Below are 19,750 nucleotides of genomic sequence, written 5' to 3'. Positions count from 1 at the left end.
GACCAACAGAAGGAGCAACATGGAGTTTATTTTTACTTGCCTGCAAGTTTTGAGGTCAGCCACAATCTATTTAAGTTGTTGGTATAATTTCAGTAATCACAGGCTTTTCACATATCCTTATTTACTGTGTTGTGGTTATTTACCATGTTAATTGAGGTTGTGGGGCAGAAAATCAGCTTAATATAAGGGTTTTGTTGCCAATTAACACTTCCCATTTGTAGAGTTAGATAATCACTAGCTGCTATCCTCCTGGTTGTAATTCACGAGTTAGTTTGCATAATTACCTCCCAGTCACTTCTCACAAGGGTAAGACAAATCCTCCTGTCCCAGCCTCCTCACCAGACCTGCTGCACAAAACAGAGGGACTGCTCACTCGCAGGGGTGTGTTTTTAATTATGCACCACACAACACTTAGGATGTTAAATGGCTTGGATCTTCTGGCACAGGCAAGGCATTTCTCAGTGTCACATTATATCGTCAGAATTTCTAAGGGAAACACAATTTTTCCTCAATCCCCAGACCACTGGCTGAAGTGGAAGCTGTGGTGTTCAGCACAGCTCCAGGTTTGAGGGGACAAAAATGGCTCAGAGCATAAAGCTGCCTTTCCCTACCTGCAGGGCAGAGAGAAGTTAATGCCAACCAAATCCACCCCAGACTGGAAATGGATATCCCTTCCTTCCTGCAAGTGTTTAAGGCCAGATTGGGCTGGGCTTTGAGCAACCTGGTCTAGTGGAAGTTGTTTCTGCCCATGGCAGTGGGGTAGAAGGACATGAACTTTAAGATCCCCTCCAACCCAACCCAAACCATTCTGGGCTTCTGTGATAATGGAGCCTCTTGTAATCCCTTCACAGTCTCAGGACAAAATTCCACCCAGTAAGTTTACACCAGACTTGACATCTAACACCATGGGATTTCCCTAAATCCAAACAGATGTTTTCACAGTTCCACCTTTGGGGGCTGCCCTAATGCTCGTTAACCAGAAGCCCAATTAGCCACCTGTCCTGCACACACCTCCACCTTCTTGCACACCTGCAGCTGAACTGAAATGTTTCAGAGCATGAACTCAGCCAGAACCCCTGGGAGCAGTCTGTTCCTCCACACTTTATACCTTCACCACTAAGTTAACTTTGGTTCTACAAATAAACTGAGCTGACTTTTGGCTGCTGAAACAAACTCTTACACAAGAAGCAGTGTTTTGGTGGTACATGTTGATCATAAACCTGGCCAGGAGCACTGCTCCATGTTACCTTGCTCTGCCCAATTCTTCCTGCGGGTTTCCTGCATATTTTCCTCTCCCTCTGAAGAACGAAGGCATCCATTCATCTCTCGCTTTCCTTGGGAGAGCACACACTTACCAGTTTCATAACCCAAGTGATGCCAGGGTTCTTGCAAAGTTCTTCCACAAACAAATAGTACTCTGAAGGCATTTTGAGGGTCTTCAGAATAAAGGCTCGTTTTCTTGCCTCAGGCTTTCCTGCTTCCCTTTCTAACTGCTTCTGAAAGCTCTTCAGATCCTTTGCTAAGCAGCTGTTCTGACTCAGCTGGGTAGAAAGAAAAATACAAGATTCAGCATAACAAATGCTCCCACAGTATGACTTGCTTTAATTGCCCTTGAGAAGCTTCTGGGGATCAACTGCACCACATATTCTGAGAGGAAAAATAAATAAATATGGATACCACTGCTTTTTCTTTGTGGAGGAAGAGGATCAATTTCAATTTTCTGTCTCTCTGCATGAACACTGGGGGCTAGGACAGAGCAAGTCTTACAGTCCATGTTCCACCATTTCTGCTGTAGCTTTCCTGTGCAGCCAGCATCCCTCTCTCCAGGGCAGGCAGATGCCCACAGCAACCCTGCAGCAGCTCAGCCACAGCACTGCTGAACCACTGCAGGTCAACCCAGTGTTACACACCACCGTCAACCTCCCTCCATAGAGTCACAGACTGGCTTGGGTTGGGAGGGACCTTAAAAGCTCTTCCCATTCCACCCCCTTTCCATGGGCAGGCACGCCTTCCACTGGAGCGGGCTGCTCAAATCCACACCTGCTGAGGGCTAAGGCTCCTTGGTGGGATCACGTCCTGCTCAGCCACTGTGCTGCAGGAGACAGTGCCCAGGAGAGGACAGGGCTGTCGGTGTTTGTACATTGGAATGGGCTGCCCAGGGAGATGCTGGAATCACCGTCCCTGGAGGTGTTTAAGGAAAGACTGAGAATAGCACCCAGTGCCCTGGTCTGGTTGACGAGGTGGTGTTCAGTGCTAGGTTGGACTCCATGCTCTCAGAAATCTTTTTCACCATAATTAATTAATTATGCCTGTATACAGCATTCAAACCTGCCCATAGATACCAGCCATACTCCCCATACACGGTGGGAAGCTTGGGGAGCGGGGACTACCCTTGCCCTCACCTGCACACAGAGCATATGGGGCTTAACATGCTGCCCCGGGGACGTGCAGGAATTGGGGTACAGAACCAGGAGCCCACCGGGAACGCTCCGGGCCCCGCTCCGAGCCGGGCCGCGACCCCCGCTCCCCGCCCGCCCCTGAGGCCGCCGGAGCCCGCGCCCGTCCCCATGGCAACGGCGCTGCTGGGCGCCAGGGGGCGCTCTGGGCACCCGCACCCCCACACGGCCGCCGCGGCCCCGGCCTGATCCCCGGCCTGTCCCGGCCCCGCGACCCCCGCGCTGACCCTCCCTGCGGGCAGCCGGCCACAGGCGCTGCTGGGGAACCCTGAGCCCTGCTCCTCGCTGGCACTGCCCATCCCGCGGCCCTGCGAAGTCCCCAGGACGCTCCTGCAGCTCCCCGGGCAGGACAGGGATCCTGCGGCACCTGGCTGCAGGTGGGCACGGGCAGGGCAGGGAGCGGTGTGGCGCAGGCAGGGGTGGGCACAGGGCGAGCAGGGGTGGGCACGCTGCGGGCAGGGCAGGGATAGGTATGGTGCATGCAGGGGTAGGCACGGCGTGGGCAGGGGTGGGCATCCTGCCGGGCGCTTCGCCGCGTGGCCGCACAGACCTTCCTTGATGAAGCAGGACAAAGGTTTTGTTCTTCTCCCAACAGTGCAGCCTTGTGCGGCCGCGGGCAGCGGCGACAGGCAGCAGCCAGCGCGGCCCCGTGCTCCCACGCCACGGCGCAGGGGGGGAGTTTCTCCTCCTTTGTCTGCTCCCGGCCAGGCAGCAGCCGGTGCGCGGCAGCGCCGGAGCAGCCGGGGAAGGGCCTCGGCAGCAGCCGCGGAGAACGGCGGCCGCGGTGCCCTCTGCCCCGGCACAGCCACCGGCCCGGCCCGGCCGCGCTGGGAGCGAGCAGCGACCCCGGGGGAGCCAAGCTCTTCATGACGGAAACCCGACCAGGCAGCGGGGACGGCAGCTGCGCCCGGGCACGGGGAGGACGGCAGCGTTGGGGACAAGGACAGCCGCGTCCCGTCCCCACCCCCGGCGCCCGCCGTCGGCCATGGGGAACGGCATGAGCCAGGTAACGGGGAGCGCTGGGGCGGCTGCTCTGCAGTTCGGCCATGCCCGGGCGGCTCGGCCGGTGCCAGAGGTGGGAGACCCTTACCTGGCGGCTGCCAAGCGGCGTTTCACCTGCCGGCACCGCGTCCCGCACAGGGCTCGGCTCTTTGTTTGTTTGTTTGTTTATCTGCCGGCAGAGCAACACCGGAGGTGAAACAGGCAGGGACACTGCGCTGGGACAGCTGACAGCTGCTCGGGGAGGTGGAGGGAAGGGGGTCACAGCGAGTTCCTTCAAGGAAGGGGGGAACTTTTCCCAACACCTTTAATCCCAAGGAACCAGCGCCAAGCGCACGCTGTGAGCCCTCCATGACCCCCAGCCTGGTGGTCCTGCACCCCCTGCTCAGCGGGGCTGGGCTGTGCGTGGGGCTCGGCATCATGGGGCAGAGGGGATGGGCACTATTTTATTTATGTGCTGCCCCGTTTTCTCCTCTGGGGAGCGGGTCAGCAGGGTGCTGGGGACAGGCACATGCTGTTTATTCATGGTTCAGTGTCCTGCCCTTGGGAGCTGCCCTTGCTAACTGGCGCTCTCCCACCCGCTCCTCTCAGTGCCGCAGCTGTGAGTTAAAGGCACCCCGTCGATAGGAAATTGATCTAAAATCGCAGGAATCACAATAAAAACAACCCAACAAACCCTTCTTTAAGCTGTTCAATCGAGAGAAACGTTTCCAAATGTGAGCTGTGAGACAAGTGTGAGTCCAGCTGTGCTGGTGAAAATCACCTCCACCTGCCCTGAGCACCAAATATTGCTGCAGGGAGAAACTGGCAGAGAACCGGCTGGATACAGGATTGAACTCACTGCCCAGCTTGGGAGTGAGGGGGAATATAAAATAGCTCTGGCTGACAAGGTTTGCAAGGTGTCCTGCTTCTGCATCTGCAGTGCTGTTAACAGAGGCCTTGTCAAGTAATTATCTTTTCATCACGAGAAATGGAATTTCCCAGGGGAAATGAACTGAAAGCATGGTGTCCAGAGCAATCTGTGCCTGAGCTGTGAGAAATGGGCTTCCTGCAATGCAGAATGAGGGGAGCAGAGCTCAGGGCTGGGAGGGGGACAGCTACATCCCCTACAAGCTTCTCTGTGCCTGTTGCTTTCCCATCCCTCGAGCAGCAGGGCTTGCACAGGTCATGGGTATAGTCCAAGGCTGTACAAAGGTGTATGCAACTTGCTGAGCTCAGGTAATAAACCCCAGCGGAGGACTAATTGATGATAAACAAGAGGAGCAATAAAAAAGCTGTGTCTGGCTCCCAGCACCCATGAGAGTGCAGTGCCAGGTGGTTGAAGGTGCCAGGGCCACATCCTGGATGCCAGGGCAGTGGCACAGCTCCAGCTGCCCCAGCAGCATTCCTGCTCCAGGGCTGGATGGTCGTGTCAATGCCAGAACTTTGGCTCCTCCAGCCAAGGTCAGTGCTTCCCAGCACAGTGGGCACCACAGCACAAGGTCACTGCTCACACTGCCACTTCCCCTTCTGTCCCACAGATCCTTCCTGGCCTCTACCTTGGGAACTTCGTTGGTGAGTGGAACCCAGCTGCTGCAGAGGTGTTCTCCAGCTGGGGAGTGGGGCTTGCTTGAGCTGGTGTCTCCCTGCCTGCAGATGCTGCCTGACATCCTGCCTGCACCCACTGCTCTGCCTGCACCCCCTGCTCTGCCTGCACCCATGGCCTGCTCTGCTCTGTCACCCAGTTTGGGTTGGCAGTAGTGGGAGTGAAGACACTGTGGGAAGGGAAAGGCAAGGCAGAGACCCCTGCCTCTGCATGGTTTCCTTATTTAACAGCTGCCCTGAGCTCTTGGGATGCATGGGGGAAAGAAGCCAAGGAGGAAATATGGATCCCCTGCCAGGAGCAGGGGAGCTGGTGGCGCCACATGGGTGCAAGGGAACAGGACTGGGGCACTTTTGGGTAATGCTCCCCAGTTTTGCTGCTGTAGAAGAGGCCAGAGAGGGATGCCCACGCTCAGAAGAGAATTTCCTAGAGGCAGAGTCACAGTCACCCCTTCTCACACCAAGTCACTATTTTAAGGAATTTTCATTGTCAGGGGACAGTTAATGGCCAAGTGTTGGCATCTGCCATGACAAACCAGCATTTATAATGCTCCTGACTCCCTGATGGCTCCTTTGCCAGCTGGATTCCTGCTGTAAGTGCTGCACAAGTTTAAAACCAGTGGTGTGAATTGCTAAGGAAATGTCACTGGAGTGGCAGCCCTGTTCTCCCTTTGCCCCTTGGAGCACTTTGGGTTGGGCTGGGGGGGCTGTGGCTTGCTGGGAGCAGAGGGACAAGGACACCCAGCTGCCATCAGGGGGGTTCCTGTGAGCAGCCTCTGCTCTGGGGCTGGGCCTGATGCCATCCAAGCACTCCTCATCACTCTGCCAGGCAATCCAGGGTGACAAGATTCTAGGCCTGCAACATTGAGCTCACAGAGGCATCTCCTCCAACTGGAAGCTTTTCCAGCCCTGGTAAGCCTTGATTCCAGCGTCACCAGTTGCTGTCACTGCCTGCTGAGGCGGATGGGAAGGTGGCAGGTGTGTGAGTCCCCATCTCCCTCCTCACACAGAGCAGCTTCCCTGCAGAGCATCTCCCTTGAGACTCACTCCTATTAAAATTCACATCATGCCGCTAGTCCTTCCTGGGCTGGATCCCTGAGCCAAGGTTTTACAGCACGTGAAAGTTTAGAAACCAAAAAGAATGAGATGGGGAAATGTTTCCCCTCCTCTCTGGCCATGCTTGCTGCATCTGCTGGTTGTGGCATGAAAGGGAGACACTTGGAAGCTGCTCAGCAAGACAAGCACGCTCCCCTCCCTGTGCAACAACTGCTGTGCTGGACTCGAGGCCAGCATCACATCCAGAATGCTGAGGCATTGGTGAGAGGCAGGGATTGCCTCAAACAGCCAAGGACACCCCATTTCTGTCCGTGCAGCTGCAGAGAGAACAGACCAGAGAGCAGCAAATCACTGCTTAGGTGTTTCTACAGAAAATCAGAGATGATATAAATTGCTGCAGCTCCACTCCCATAGTTCACAAGATAAAGCAGTTCTCTCAGGCTGCAGCAAGTCCCAGTGCTGTGTGTGTGTGTGTCTGATCAAGGAGGTGTGGGCAGGGCACATCCCCTCCCAAAGTGGGGACAAGTACGGGCAGGAGGGACACTACCTGCTGACCCAGGGTGTGTCTGTGCAGCTGGGAATGGTTCAACCAGCATGAACAGCAAGGAGAAGGGATCAGGGAGAGGCCTCTGCTTTGGGATCACGGGATTGGCATTCCAGGTTCCCATGTTTGCCCATGTCTGCACTGCTGCCTGTGGGGGTGGGATGCAGTTGATCTGCTGGAGCAAGGCTCTGTGTGCTGGCTGGCTGTAGAGGCAGAGTGGGAGCACTGTGGGAAGAGAAGGGTGGGAAATGAATACATGTTGGTGTCTGGTTTTATCCTTCAGATGCCAAAGACCTGGAGCAGCTAAGCAGGAACAAGATCACCCACATTGTTTCAATCCATGAATCCCCCCAGCCCTTGCTGAAGGTAGGGTCCTGCACCAGATGTCACCCTGTGTTCCTGCAGCTCCTTCCATGCTGCATCTTCCTTCCCCCCTTGAGAATCCCATGGCACATACACCTCTCCCTGGTCCCTGACCCCAGAGGGGCTGGGCATCCCCCAGCATGGGAAACTGGCTGTCTTGTGACTATAACCCGACCTTGAACACTGACGGGAAACAGTTTCCAGCTCTCCAGACTCCTCTTGTTTCCCATCCTCTCCCACGAGCTGCTGGTGTCCCCTTGCTCTGCCCTTCACCCCAGGGAGAGTGTGGCCCCATCCCCATGCAGGGGGGTGCAGTGTGGGGGAAGCAAAACCCTGTAGGCAGCTGTGGGTGAGGAGCACAGGCACTGCCAGCCCTGCTCTGACCGTGTGTGACACCCTGGCTGCAGTGCCTGAGCTTCTCCTCTTCCTGTTCTGGCTTCCAGGACATCACCTACCTCCGCATCCCCCTGCCTGACACCCCTGAAGCCAACATGTGAGTACCCTGGACATGGTGGGGACATGCAGGGAGGTGGGAGGGTGGCCAGGGATGAGGGCTCACAGCTTCTCAAGCCCTCCATGTGCTCCAACTCCCTCCAGCTCCTCAAGCACAATGACCCACAGGCTAGAGATGTGATGCCACAGTGCAGGGGAGCTTCCCTTGACCCCAACAGCATCCCAGTTCAGTGGCTGCTGTGAGGGTGTGAGCCCTGGGGTGAGGTGAGGGGCAGCCACTCTGCAGCTCCCATGGAGAGGGGCAGCAAGCTTCCCCCCAGGAAGTGTCTGGAGAGGGGAGAGCACATAAAGGGCATGGAGCCAGCCAAGGGCACAGGCGTGCCTGGAGATTCAAGCAGCCAGCGTCCCATTGCCCCAGCATGAGTCACACAAGTCACAGGGCAGCCCCGTGCATCCCCAGCACAGTGTCCCCTTCTGTGTCCCCAGCACAGAATGAGCTGGCAAATCCACCTTTCCCTGGGAATAAACAGTTCAGGTCTCAGCAGTGGCTGGCAGATCCCCTAAAACAACTCAAGCATACAGGGCTGTTCTGCCTGCAGCTAAAAATGCTGTTCCACCCCTGAAGTTCTCATTCTGTCTGGTTTATTTTTCCTGCTAGCAAGAGGCACTTCAAGGAATGCATCAGTTTTATCCATCAGTGTCGCCTGCATGGAGGGAACTGCCTCGTCCACTGGTAATGCTTCCCCTGTGCCTGCTGCTGTGTCCCCCAGCTCAGCAGATACAGCCCCCAGCCCCTCACTTCAGATCAGTGCCAGAGGGCTCTGTGCCAATGGACCCACCCAGGATCCACCCTTGGCTGTGGCTTGTGACTCAAACCCAGCAGGATCCAGGCAGTCCTGGAGCCGGGGCAGCTTTTTGCTGCAGCTGAGTGCATGGGATGAGCAGGGTTTGGGGCAGGCAGCCAGGCAGTGGCTGCTGCTCCCACTCCCTGTAGAGGAGTGGGTATTTATAGGCACTCATGGCCAGGACCTTGGAAGGTCTCAGCCCTCCGGGAGAGCAAGTCCTTGGAGAAGAGGAACTGAAATATCTGAGGCACAGGGGTGGAGGAGGAGGCAAGCATGGGGTCAGGGTGTGCCACTAACGCCAGCCCTTCTGCACTTTCCCTTGTCAGCCTGGCTGGCATCTCCCGCAGCACCACAGTGGTGGTTGCCTACGTGATGGTTGTGACGGAGCTGAGCTGCCAGGAGGTGCTGGATGCCATCCGAACCATCCGGCCCGTGGCCAACCCCAACCCCGGCTTCAGGCAGCAGCTGGCCGAGTTCAGCGGCAGTGCGGCCCGCAAGGTGGGACTCACCTCTGCCACCTGTGCCCTGCTCCGTGGCTGAGCCTGCCGTGGGCCTCAGAGCGAGGACAAGTCCTCAGGGGACTCGGTTTCTTCCCTGCTCCCCTTGCTGGACTTGCCCTTGTAAACCAGCATTATATTTTACTTCTTGCTCCTTCTCCAGGTCCGCAGGCATCTGAAGCAGAAGTATGGGATGTCCCCTTTCAATGATGAGGAAGAAATAAAGGCCTTGCTGCCAGCAGGGAGAGAAGGAACATCCAGAACAGAGGGAGCTGTGCAAGGACTGGTCCCAAGAGCCAGAGACATGAGGAGCACAAGTCCCTTCCTGCTGCGGGTGAAGAGGACGTTCTCCTGCATCCCGGCTTGTCTGAAGTGACCCAGGCCAGGGGAGAGCAGTGAGCATCACCCAACAGCCTGGGAGAGATGAAGGAGATGCAACACAGTGGGACAGGGAGCACTGGGCCAGAACCTGCACAAAGCCCAGCTCCTTCTTCTCTTCTGGGGTGGGAACGTGCCACCCTCTCTCTGGGCAGGTTTCATGGACGCTGTTGGGCTTTGCAGCACATGCTGGGCTCATCTTCTTCACATCCAGTGTGCTGGGGACACAGATCTCTGTCCCTGGGTCACTGCAGGCTCCTGCTTGGGGCAGAACACAGAGGGGGTCTCTTCTGCCACAGGCCAGTGCCCAGGTGTTACCAGCAACAGCTTTAGCACTTGGGTACCCACTGCATGGCCTCAGGGTGCACAGGAGAGCCGGTGCTCCCCTCAGAGCAGTTTTCCCACCAGCAGCACAAGCTCCCAGCGTCCCGGTGGCTGCAGAGCAGGGACACACCAGTGTGCCAGCAGGTAATGCCACCACACAGGCTTCCAGGCAAGGGTCCAGCTCCAGACTGGCCAAGCACAAGCCCTGAGCAAGCACTGTAGCTTTAGGAATCCATTGCACCCCATTCCCACCTATCCCAGGGCACAATCTGTAACAGGTGGGAACCAAGCATTTAACCTGGCCAGACCTCACTAGAGCAGAGCCTTAAGCCATTTTGCTTAAAGACTTTATATGTTCCCCAGTAATAAATACCCTTCTCTGTGGTCTGACTCTTCTGTGATGGCCAGGTTGAAACGGGGATGCCAAGGGGGAAGGTCCCAGCATGGGACTGTCTGGAGCTGTTGCTGTGCTGCTGGACACTCTCTGGAGTGGGCTGGGGACACCAGCATGCCGGGACAGGGCTCACCCTGCTGCCTTGTGGGAAGGTGGCAAGGGAGGCCAGAAATGTGAGTGCCAGGGCAGGGCTCTCAGGGGACAAGCTCTGCTCCAGGAGAGGCTGGGAGCAACAGGTGGGAGCTCACCTGGAGCCTGTTTCACTTTAGTCTCTCCACTCACTGGATCCAGGAGCACAAGGTCCAGGACTCTGCAGGCTCCTCCAGCTGCTGGGAGTGCTGGGAGCCTGGCACCAGCTGAGTATCACAGGCCCCAAACCTCTCACATTTACAACTTTTCCTGGAGCAGAGTCCCAGGTGGGAAAAATTGTGAGGATGCCCAGCTGGGTCATCAGCATTGTCCCTGTTGGGACTCACAGCATGTTTCTGGGGTCCCCCTCATCCTGCCCCTCCTCTTCTAAGGAGAAGAGATCCCCAGGAGACAGAGCCTCAATAACAAGGTTCCTTCCTGCTGCCAGCATCTGCCTGCTGGGCTGGGTGCTGCCTTGGGGTCACCCAGGCAGACTGGGAGCTCCACCAGGGGTTCATCATCATTCACTGCTCCTGCACCATCTGCCATGGGGTCCCACTCTCCTTCCAGTTCCTCCCAGGCTCCTCTACCCTCCCTAGGCCCCAGGCCAGGCTCTCCAGCACCCTTTGGCCTCTTCATCACCCAGCAGGGTGGAAGCCCTGCAGCCCAGGATCGCACCTCTGGGATGGATGTGTGCCCTGTGCACATCTGGGATGGATGTGTGCCCCATACACAGCTGCACCCTCTCACACTGGGACACCTTATGCCAAGGTGTTTGCACCCAGAGATTCCCCTGTTCCCACAGTAAACCCCACAGGGCTCTCCAGCCCAGCTCCACAGCACAGCAGAATGTATTTATTTTGGCAGATCTGATTTACACAGCTTGGAAAAACCCGGGCAAGGGCAGGGTTAGCTACGAGTTAATGTTTGACTGCCTTTTGAAGCTCATTTTGGCATGAAAAGTGTAAGGGTTAAGCAGCTTCACCTTCCCCAGGAAGGGAGAAGCTGGGTGAGGAATACACAGTGGGGAATGTGGCTCCTGAGCTCCCCGCTGATGCCCGGGTAATTGGATCCCGCGGGTCCTGCGTCAGCGGGCGGCTGCCACAGCACATGAAATCCCCGCCGATAAAACCGATCCCGGCGGGCTGGGCTGACAAACGAGCCGGCGGCTGCGATTATCTGCCGGCCTTGGATGTAATCAGCCAAGCCGCTGGAAGGCCGTGCAGTGACTCCTTGCCGCAGCGCTGCTTCCCAAGGCACAAAGGGGAGATGTGGATTCTCTGCCCCTCAGTTCCCAGGCCCTTTTCCCAGAACGTGGCCCTACAGCTCGCCCGGAGGGAGGGCGCAGGTGGTGCCTGGGCTTCGCATTGCAACAAAGGGGTCCCGGGCAGGCTCAGTAAGGAGAGAAAAGCCTGCCAGTGGGGCTCGCTCGCACACCCCATGTGGCCCCATGCGCCCTCTGCGCCACGTGGCTGTGCCCTGTCCTCACATCCTCTGGGAAAGCCCAGCACTGGGCTCTCTGCCACGGATTATTCATTTGGAGACTTTGCAGCCCCAGCAGCTCTCAGGAACTTCACTCCTCCTCTCGGCCGGAGGTGACTTTCTCTGACTCAGAGCAGGAAAGGAGACCTGGGTGACTGCAAAAGGAGACTTGGGGGGCAGCAGCCGGGCAGAGGAGCAGGGTTTCCCTGCACAGCGACATGAAGCTCTGCAGCAGTGACAGAGGAACCAGCACCAGTGTCACCTCAGGGTGGCCCAGTGACTCAGCCCGTGCCCTGCAGGGGGCCAATGGGAGCTGGTGCAGGATGTGTCCCACCCCGGTCCCGGCAGCCCTTGGCACAGCTCATCCACCCTTCCCACCCGTTTCCCGTTCGACTTGGCATTCAGAGCCCCACGAGGCAGATGTGAGCAGTAGAGCAGAGGAGAGATTTGAGAGATGGGGACATGTGACCGTTCACACCACCCTGGAAACCCCGCGCTCTTGCTGCAGCTCCCTGCAGCTCCCCACACCCATGGAGTGAGCAGCTGGTTCCATGGATGGACGCAGCCCCTGGAGCTGGGATGTGCCCGGCTGGGTCCCTAACGCACGAAGTAAAGGGAGTAGAGTCCCTTGTCCCCTTCGGGCAGAGTGTGGGAGACCTGACAGTTTTAGGGGAAGCATCTGATGCCTTATTCCCTCTCCCGTGGATGCAATGTACCTGCCCTCTCCCCCCCCGCGAGTGCGGGGTGCGTGTGTTGAGAAATACACCTAGCGCAGGTATCTCGGTATGTAAATTACCAGTGCGAGCTGCACATTGTGTTCTGAACGGCAGGAAGAGGCTGGAGCCCCAGGCAAGAGCCGCGAAATGGGCGCCCACCCTCTGCCTAACAAAGGGCACCTCCCGGGGTGGGGGTCAATCACCCAGAGCCTCTGCAGGAGCCAGTGAACAACGGGAAGAGGCTAAAATCACCACTGGTGTACATGGGCGCACACATTGTGATGATCTGAAACCTCGGGGATGCCTTTTTTGGGGGGTCCCACCCGGAGGAACCAGCTCCAGCTCTTCCCATTGCTGTAACCGTCAGTTACGACATCGGATATCTGACGCTGCTGCGCGGGGAAAAGTGGAGCAGAGAAAAAAAAAAAATTAAGAACCGTCCCCCCCGTCCTTGGGGCAGCCAGAACCTCCGGCGTGTGCCGGGAAAGGGAAAGTGAAAGCCGGAGCCGCTTTCGGTTTCGCCGCCGGGCCGCGATGGCGGAGCCGGGGGCGCCCATGCGGCTGAAGGAGTGGCTGATCGCGCAGATCGACAGCGGCCGGTACCCGGGGCTGCGCTGGGAGAACCGGCAGAAAACGCTCTTCCGCATCCCCTGGAAGCACGCGGCCAAGCAGGATTACCGGCAGCAGGAGGATGCTGCGCTCTTCAAGGTACCCCGGGCTCCCCGCGGTCCCCGGGAATGGCCCCCGGGCTCCGTGTGCGCTCCCGGGGCTCCCCATTGCCCGGGGCTCCCCGGCACCGCTCACCCCGCTCACCTGTGCAGCCGAGCTCCATGTGCACCTCCAGGGCTCTCCGTGACCTGGCTCTGTGCGCAGCGCTGGGATTTGGCTCCATGCACACCCCCGGCACACACCGCCCAGCTCCGGGCACCCTCCCGGGGCTCCCGGTGTGCTCTCCCGGCGCCCCGCAGCACCCAGCTCCCTGCAGTCCCCCAGGAGACACAGCCCCGGCTCCCCCACCCCGCTGGACCCCCTTGGACAGCCGAGCTGGGGTCAGGTTGTGGCACCCCCACAGCACAGGGCACCCTCTGTCCCTCTGTGCCTCAGGCTTGGGCCATCTACAAGGGGAAGTACCACGAAGGGACGGACAAGGCCGACCCCTCCACCTGGAAGACGCGGCTGCGCTGCGCCCTCAACAAGAGCACCGACTTCCAGGAGGTGCCCGAGCGGAGCCAGCTGGACATCTCCGAGCCTTACAAGGTGTACCAGATCGTGACTGACAGAGCCTGTGATGCAGGTACGTCCCTGCCGTCCCTCCTCCTGTGCCTGATGTGGGGTTGATAGCTGAACATACCTGAACCCTGCCTGTACAAGCCCCGTGCCCCACAGCCATTACCCTTCCTCCCCACTCCTTTGACAGCCAGCTGTCTTCCCTGGGGCTGTTCCTGCCGTTTGCCAGGGGTTCACCCGTTCTTTCTTGCTCTCTGCAGAGGACAGTGACACACAGTCCCCAGGCAGTGAGGACCAGCAGGTGAGCCTGCCCTGTGCCATCCAGGCAGGGGCGAAGGTGGGACCCTCAAATCCCCGCCTCACCCATCAGCTGCTCCCCTGCTTGCACACTGCCTGCATTTGTCCCACGGGGGCTTCAGAGAGGGCCCCCTGTGCCCCACACTGCCAGACCCAGCGGGGGGATCTGCTGGCTTATGGGGTCCATGGTAGAGGAAGGAGCTGGCTCAGGATCCCCCAGTGCCAGCTCAGCCCTCACCAAAGCTGCTCCTACCCCCAGGGCAGCACTGCAGGGAGTCCAAAGAAGGAGGAAAGCCAGAAGGACATGCTGGAGAGTGCCCATGTCTCTCCACAGCCCTGGCTCTCTGGCCACCCCACCGAGCGAGGTGAGGAGGGTCCCTCTCGGTGGGATGGGGCTGGGGGCAGGGAGGGCTCACTTCTGCCAGGATCCTGCTCTCCTGTCACTCGTGCAGGGAACACCTCTGGGGATTGAGGTAGGAGCTGAGCGCTCCCACCCTACCCCAACAAAGCCATTCCCTTAGGGGATATGATGAGGCCCAATAATGAGCAAACACAGTGGAAAGTGTGGGCCCAGGGGCTTGGGCCAGTAGAGTGCCTGGGAGCCCTTGGGGTAACTGTCCATGTCCTTTTACCACCTCATCTCTGCCCTGGTCCAGGGTGCCTGGTCAGGGGAGTCTTCTATGGCTGGAACCCAACCCACGGCCAGCTTCTTCCTGGACCCCAGTCCTACCTCCCTGTGGAGGATGTCAACAATTCAGGTAGGAGCCACGCTGCAGGCAATGCCCTGGGTGACCCCACCAGCCCAGACTGCCCATGAGCTGACCCTCCCTTTGCCCCAGACTGCTGGCTGCACATCCGCCTGTACTACTGCGACGTGCTGGTGAAGGAGGTGACCACGCGCACGGCCGAGGGCTGCCGCATCACCACGGGCGCCGTGCCCGCCGACAGCGAGCGCCTCTACGGCCCCTCCTGCATGGAGCAGATCCAGTTCCCCCCCCCGCAGGTGCTCAGCGGCCACGGCCGTGTGGCCTGCATGGCCAACGTGCTGGAGAGGCTCCTGCCCCACCTGGAGCGCGGGGTGCTGCTCTGGGTGGCACCTGAGGGGGTCTTCATGAAGCGCCAGTGCCAGGGCAGGGTGTACTGGAACGGGCCCCTGGCCCCGCACAGGAACTGGCCCAACAAGCTGGAGAGGGAGAGGACTTACAAGCTGCTGGACACGCAGCAGTACATCCAGCGTAAGTGCCTGGGACACCCCGATCCCCTGGGGAGAGGGGCAGTCCTGCCCTGCTGTGGCTGATGGGGGCTGTGAGGGCCTGGTGACCCCTGACAGGGTTGGTGTCTTGCAGAGGTGCGGGAGTACCTGAGCAACGGGCAGCTCCTGCCTCAGTACCAGATCTACCTGTGCTTCGGGGAGGAATACCCCACCAGGGCTGGGCACCCCTTCCAGAAGCTCATCATGGCTCACGTGAGTTCCCACTGGGGCTGGTGACCCCTGAGCCAGGCGCAGGGACCATTGCCAGGCAGGGACACGGACCTGTGCCCATCCTCTGTCGTTCTGTGCCTCTGCAGGTGGAGCCGGTGTTCGCTCGGGAGCTCTTCCATCACGCCCAGCGCTTGAGGCCGACCCTGCTCTGCAATTCCCCGCAGCCCTGTGCCCCTGGCACCTCCAGCCACGTTCTCCACGTCCTCAAACAGCTCTGCCAGCCCTGAGCTGGGTGGGAGAGGAGAGCCCAGTTGCCATAAAGTCTCAGAGTGGGAGGCTCTGAGCCCCATGGCTCCATTCCAGCTGCGTGTCCCAAGGCAGAGTGCTCAGGGTGCTCAGCGTGCAGGACCAAACAAGGACAGATGTTAGCTGGGTGGGCAGGTGCTGCTGCCCCTGTGATTGCTGTATTTATTCCCCAGGAGTCTCCCAGGTGGGGTTTGTTGTGTGCCTATTCAGCAAGCCAGGGCAGACCTGGCTCTGTCCTTGCACCTTGCACTGCCAGGACTCGCTGTTGCAAACCTTAGAAATAAAGGTTGTGTTTTCGTATGGGTGTTGGGGGCTGGCTCTGGGGTGGGGGGCTGGTGCTGGTCCAAGCAGAGCACAGGTGGCTGAGGAAGCTGAGTCCAGATAGCCTCAGGTGGGCAAAGCCACAGCGTGAGACAACCCTTGTCCCAGCACTGGCTCCAGACCCATCCTGCCCCTTGTCCCAACCCCCTGGCAGGGGTGAAGGCAGCAGCAAGGTGCCTGTTAGCTGCTCTGCTGACCTGGCAACACAGAGGGCTGTCCCAAAGGCAGTCACCACCTGTGTCTCAGTTTACACTCATGAACGGTGTGATGGGGCTCCTGGGGCCTGTGCTGTGCCCAGAGTTTTGGGAACAATGCAGGGACCTGGCAATACAGAGAGACCTGGCACAGGATCCAGCACAAGGCCGGGCTGGGGCAGGGGCTGAGGCACTGGGGTGGGCAGGGGGCAGAGGGGCATCTGAGGGCAGGCAGCACCTCAATCCTGCCAACATCCCTCGCTCCAGGCCCAGCCAGAGCCCGGCTGCTCACCGTGAGCAGGGCAGGATGAGAACCAGCTCGTGGGAACCTTCCGTGGGAAAGGGGCCGGGGGAGCCGGGGGCTGTGCCCGCCTCTGCCCTGGGGAGGCCGCGGCCGTGCCAACCGCGGGGCCACTGGCTGCCGGCCGCAGGTCTTGGCGGCGCATCCGTCTGTCTGTCCGCAGGGACCAGCGCTGGACGGCAGAGTCCTGCTCCGCCCTGGGCGGCCCCTCAGAGGAGGGGCCCGCCGCCCCCTCGCCGGCCGCGGGTTTTAACGGGCCGTGCCGGGGCCGTGCGGCAGCGCGGAGCGGGACCAGCGGCGGAGCCGGAGCGGCGGGGCCGGCACGGAGGATGCAGCCGGATCTCCCCGTCGGCGACGCGGCGCTGCGCAGCCCCCCGGCCCCTGAGCCGGCTGGCGGCCCCTTCCCCAGCGCCGAGGCCACCAAGCCACCCTACAGCTACATCGCCCTCATCACCATGGCCATCCAGAGCGCGCCCGAGCAGCGCATCACCCTCAGCGGCATCTACCGCTACATCATGGGCCGCTTCACCTTCTACCGCGACAACAAGCAGGGCTGGCAGAACAGCATCCGCCACAACCTCTCCCTCAACGAGTGCTTCGTCAAGGTGCCCCGTGACGACAAGAAGCCGGGAAAGGGCAACTACTGGACCCTCGACCCCGACTGCTACAACATGTTCGAGAACGGCAGCTTCCTGCGGCGCCGCCGGCGCTTCACCAGGAAGAAGGGTGTCCGGGATGGGCCGGGCGCTGAGGGGGACCAGGGGCGCGGGAAGACCCCCAGGCAGGCTGGGCAAGGGCTGCCCGCTGCCCCGCTGCCGGAGGAGGGCAAGGCGGACGGGGGCTACAGTTCGCCGCCGGCCGCAGGACGCCTGCCCAGCCCTGCCGCTCTCCCGGAGGGTGCCGGGGTGCCGGGGTGCGCCGAGCCCTGGGCCCGCCGTCAGCCGCCCAAGGCCAGGCAGCCGTGCCTGTACCTGCCGGAGGCGGCACAGCCCAAGGGGCCGCTCCTCTCGGCCCCCGAGAGCCGCCCGCCCAGGGACGCTGTCTTCGGGGGGCTCCCGGCGGCGCTGCAGCTGCCCCGGCCAGGTCAGTACCCGCTGCCCAGCGAGCGCCCGGCCCAGCAGCAGCCGCACCCCGCCCTGCTGCCCGCCCTGCTGCCCGCCCAGCACAGGGACCCCCCGCAGGACTCGCCGGCCACCCCAGACACCCCCCCAGAGCAGCTGGAGGGCAAGGAGCTGGCTGCCCATGGGTTGGGGCCGTGCCAGCCGTTCGGGCAGGTGCCACCTGCGTTCCCTGGCAGCCTCCTGGGCACGGGCAAGCCGCCCCCATCCTGCTTCCTGGAGGGAGAGGGCTACACGCAGCCTCACCTGCCCGTGTTCGGCTCCTTCAGCCGGCCGGGCCCCGAGGCGCTGGGCAGCAGCTACCAGTGCCGGGTGCAGGCGTTGAGCTTCTGCGTCAAGGAGCGGCCCTGCGGAGCAGCGCTGGAGCATCTCCTGGCCGCGGCGCCCCCGGCCTCCAGCGCCCCCCGGCAGCCGCCCTTCGGGGCCATGGGGCCGCGGGCAGGTGAGCAGAAGGAGCCCTGGGGGCCAGGGACCACGATCCCACTGCAGGGGGGTAATGGGTACCCCCTGGGGCTGCCTCCCTGCCTCTACCGCACACCCGGCATGTTCTTCTTCGAGTGAGGGACTCCCCACCCCGGCACAACCCAGCTCCTAATAAAGCAACGTTCCCCAACGCTGCCTCTGTGGTCTCTGTGCCCCATCCGAGGTGGGCAGTGGGCAGGGCCAAGCTGGGGACGCTCAGCCCCAGCTCAGGTGCTGGCTGGGGGACACAGGTGCCATCCCCAACAGTCCCTCCATCAGTGATCACTGACTGGATGGTGAGGCCCTGTGGGGACAGGGCATGGCCTGGGTCAGGGCACCTACACCCCAGTCCTGTGTCCCAGGGAGATGCTGGGGACAAGGTTCTGCCACACTGTGGAGCCAGGAGCCCCTGAGGTGCCATCCCATGGCAGTACGAGGGAACTTTGTCCCTGGGGTCAGGGGGATGAGCTGCAGCAGAAGTTATCCCCCAGTGGAGCCCCACTGCCACCTCCCTGGGCCTGGGACCCCTCCAAGGTCCTGGTTTTTCACAGGATGTCACACGTGGCACAAGTGGCACCAGCCTCAGTGTGTGGCCCTGCAAATGGACCCAGAGAGAGTCACCAGGGGCTGTGGCACAGTGTGGAGACTCTGCTATGGGGGGGACAGGGCTCCCTCCCCTCCCTGTCCTTGCTTGTGGCTGTGTCAGTGCTTGGCTGGAATTCCAACCAGTCCCTGCAGACCCTGAGAGAAGGGCAGCCCCAAAGATGGGCTGTGCCAGGGGCTGCAGCTCTGATGGGAACAGCCAGGAAAGTGGATTCCTGTGACCTGAATCATGCAGGGTGGCTGCCAGTGGAGAGGCACCAGCTGAGTCACCGCTGCTCTCACTGGGCTGGGCACAGGGATGTGCCCCAACTGGCCCAAATGGTGGACACTGCGGTGGGCAGGGTCCCCACACAGCCCTAAGATAGGGCCTGGCCACCAGCCCCTTCCCACACAGCACTGGGACACCTGAGCCAGCATCTCTGAGCACAGGAGTGGGGCCAGAGTGATGCTGGCAGAGTGGGGGGCTGTGCTTGCACCCCCCCATCCGTGTTAGAGGGAGCTCTCCAGGAGCAGCAGCACCCAGACCCGACGGCACAGCCAGCCCCAGGATAGACACAGGGCTAGCAGGGGCTCTCCGTGCTGATGTGAGGACCAATTTTGTGTCAAAGCCCCCCAGATCCCTGAGGCCGGGGGGACTCCAGTTTGGCCAGCCTCGGGGGTCCCTGCGGGGGCCGCGCTGGCCCGGAGGAGCGCTGCCGTCACTCGGGGACCGGGAGCACCACGTCAGCTCTCTTATCAGCCCCCAGACGCTGCTGCTGGGCCATGGCTGCGTCCCAGCCCCGGGCAGGGCAGGGGGGCCGCCTTTCATCATCGGGGACCGCCACTCAGCCCTGGGCCTCTCTTTACTCGCTTTTTTTTCCCCTGCCCAGTGGAAAACAATATTTGAGCGCCTACATCATGCTGGCGTCTCCGGAGCGGCGGGCGGCGAGCGCGGCTGACCTCAGGCCCCTCCTTCGCCGGTCCCCGGGGGCGCGGGAGGAAGCGAGCGCCGCAGCCGTGCCCGGGGCCGTCTGGTTCCCACGCAGCGTGGCCGGGCCCATCGCCCGCCGCGGCTGGGAACGCACGGCCCCGGCCCCACGCTGTGCCCCGATGGGCTCCCTGTGCTGGGAGAAATGCGGCGTGTCCCGCTGTCCCCAGGCTGCAGCAGCCGCCGGGGATGGGCACTCGCGTCCTGCGCTGTCCGGGAGTGAGGATCAGAGCCGTGCGCTCTCCCCGTGCTCCCCTTGCCCGCCCTCACCCCGCTGTTCTCCCGGCTCCGCTCCTCCCTGGCTCGCTCCCCGC

At 60.7% G+C, this 19,750-nt stretch overlaps 4 protein-coding genes across 4 annotated transcripts; 3 read left to right on the top strand and 1 right to left on the bottom strand.

Annotated features, from left to right (window-relative positions):
• Positions 1–1,198: 1,198 nt before the first annotated feature.
• Positions 1,199–3,324, bottom strand: TTLL9 (tubulin tyrosine ligase like 9). The gene is made up of 2 exons (XM_058036508.1): positions 3,007–3,324; positions 1,199–1,541 (listed from the first exon to the last, which is right to left on the bottom strand). Exons 1-2 carry the CDS (start codon positions 3,322–3,324, stop codon positions 1,320–1,322), a joined length of 540 nt encoding a protein of 179 aa, XP_057892491.1. The 3' UTR covers positions 1,199–1,319.
• A 54-nt stretch (positions 3,325–3,378) lies between these two features.
• On the top strand, positions 3,379–9,886 carry DUSP15 (dual specificity phosphatase 15). Its single transcript, XM_058036506.1, has 7 exons — positions 3,379–3,462; positions 4,976–5,009; positions 6,920–7,002; positions 7,443–7,492; positions 8,111–8,185; positions 8,624–8,795; positions 8,958–9,886. Exons 1-7 carry the CDS (start codon positions 3,442–3,444, stop codon positions 9,168–9,170), a joined length of 648 nt encoding a protein of 215 aa, XP_057892489.1. The 5' UTR covers positions 3,379–3,441; the 3' UTR covers positions 9,171–9,886.
• Positions 9,887–12,736: 2,850 nt separating this feature from the next.
• LOC131090865 (interferon regulatory factor 4-like) lies at positions 12,737–15,710 on the top strand. Its single transcript, XM_058036505.1, has 8 exons — positions 12,737–12,925; positions 13,322–13,511; positions 13,705–13,745; positions 14,001–14,106; positions 14,398–14,499; positions 14,581–14,976; positions 15,088–15,206; positions 15,311–15,710. The coding sequence occupies exons 1-8, from the start codon at positions 12,752–12,754 to the stop codon at positions 15,449–15,451; spliced, it is 1,269 nt and encodes a 422-aa protein (XP_057892488.1). The 5' UTR covers positions 12,737–12,751; the 3' UTR covers positions 15,452–15,710.
• A 905-nt stretch (positions 15,711–16,615) lies between these two features.
• Positions 16,616–17,965, top strand: FOXS1 (forkhead box S1). Its single transcript, XM_058036420.1, has one exon. It carries the CDS (start codon positions 16,616–16,618, stop codon positions 17,963–17,965), a length of 1,350 nt encoding a protein of 449 aa, XP_057892403.1.
• The last annotated feature ends 1,785 nt before the right edge of the window (positions 17,966–19,750 follow it).

The sequence above is a fragment of the Melospiza georgiana genome, chromosome 17 (assembly GCF_028018845.1).
Source record: "Melospiza georgiana isolate bMelGeo1 chromosome 17, bMelGeo1.pri, whole genome shotgun sequence".
In the NCBI taxonomy this organism is placed as follows: Eukaryota; Metazoa; Chordata; class Aves; order Passeriformes; family Passerellidae; genus Melospiza; species Melospiza georgiana.
Note: the sequence above shows the minus strand (reverse complement) of the source record. Positions and strands in the feature narration are given on the sequence as shown.

Bases quoted from the DNA above. Each gene is read 5' to 3' on its own strand.
- FOXS1 (XM_058036420.1), top strand. From the start codon at position 16,616: ATGCAGCCGGATCTCCCCGTCGGCGACGCGGCGCTGCGCAGCCCCCCG.
- LOC131090865 (XM_058036505.1), top strand. From the start codon at position 12,752: ATGGCGGAGCCGGGGGCGCCCATGCGGCTGAAGGAGTGGCTGATCGCG. The intron at 12,926-13,321 runs GTACCCCGGGCT...TCTGTGCCTCAG, and splicing joins AGGATGCTGCGCTCTTCAAG to GCTTGGGCCATCTACAAGGG. The intron at 15,207-15,310 runs GTGAGTTCCCAC...GTGCCTCTGCAG, and splicing joins AGAAGCTCATCATGGCTCAC to GTGGAGCCGGTGTTCGCTCG.
- TTLL9 (XM_058036508.1), bottom strand. From the start codon at position 3,324: ATGAAGAGCTTGGCTCCCCCGGGGTCGCTGCTCGCTCCCAGCGCGGCC. The intron at 1,542-3,006 runs GTCTGTGCGGCC...CTTTCTACCCAG, and splicing joins GTCCTGCTTCATCAAGGAAG to CTGAGTCAGAACAGCTGCTT.
- DUSP15 (XM_058036506.1), top strand. From the start codon at position 3,442: ATGGGGAACGGCATGAGCCAG. The intron at 7,003-7,442 runs GTAGGGTCCTGC...TCTGGCTTCCAG, and splicing joins CCCCCCAGCCCTTGCTGAAG to GACATCACCTACCTCCGCAT. The intron at 7,493-8,110 runs GTGAGTACCCTG...TTTTCCTGCTAG, and splicing joins GACACCCCTGAAGCCAACAT to CAAGAGGCACTTCAAGGAAT.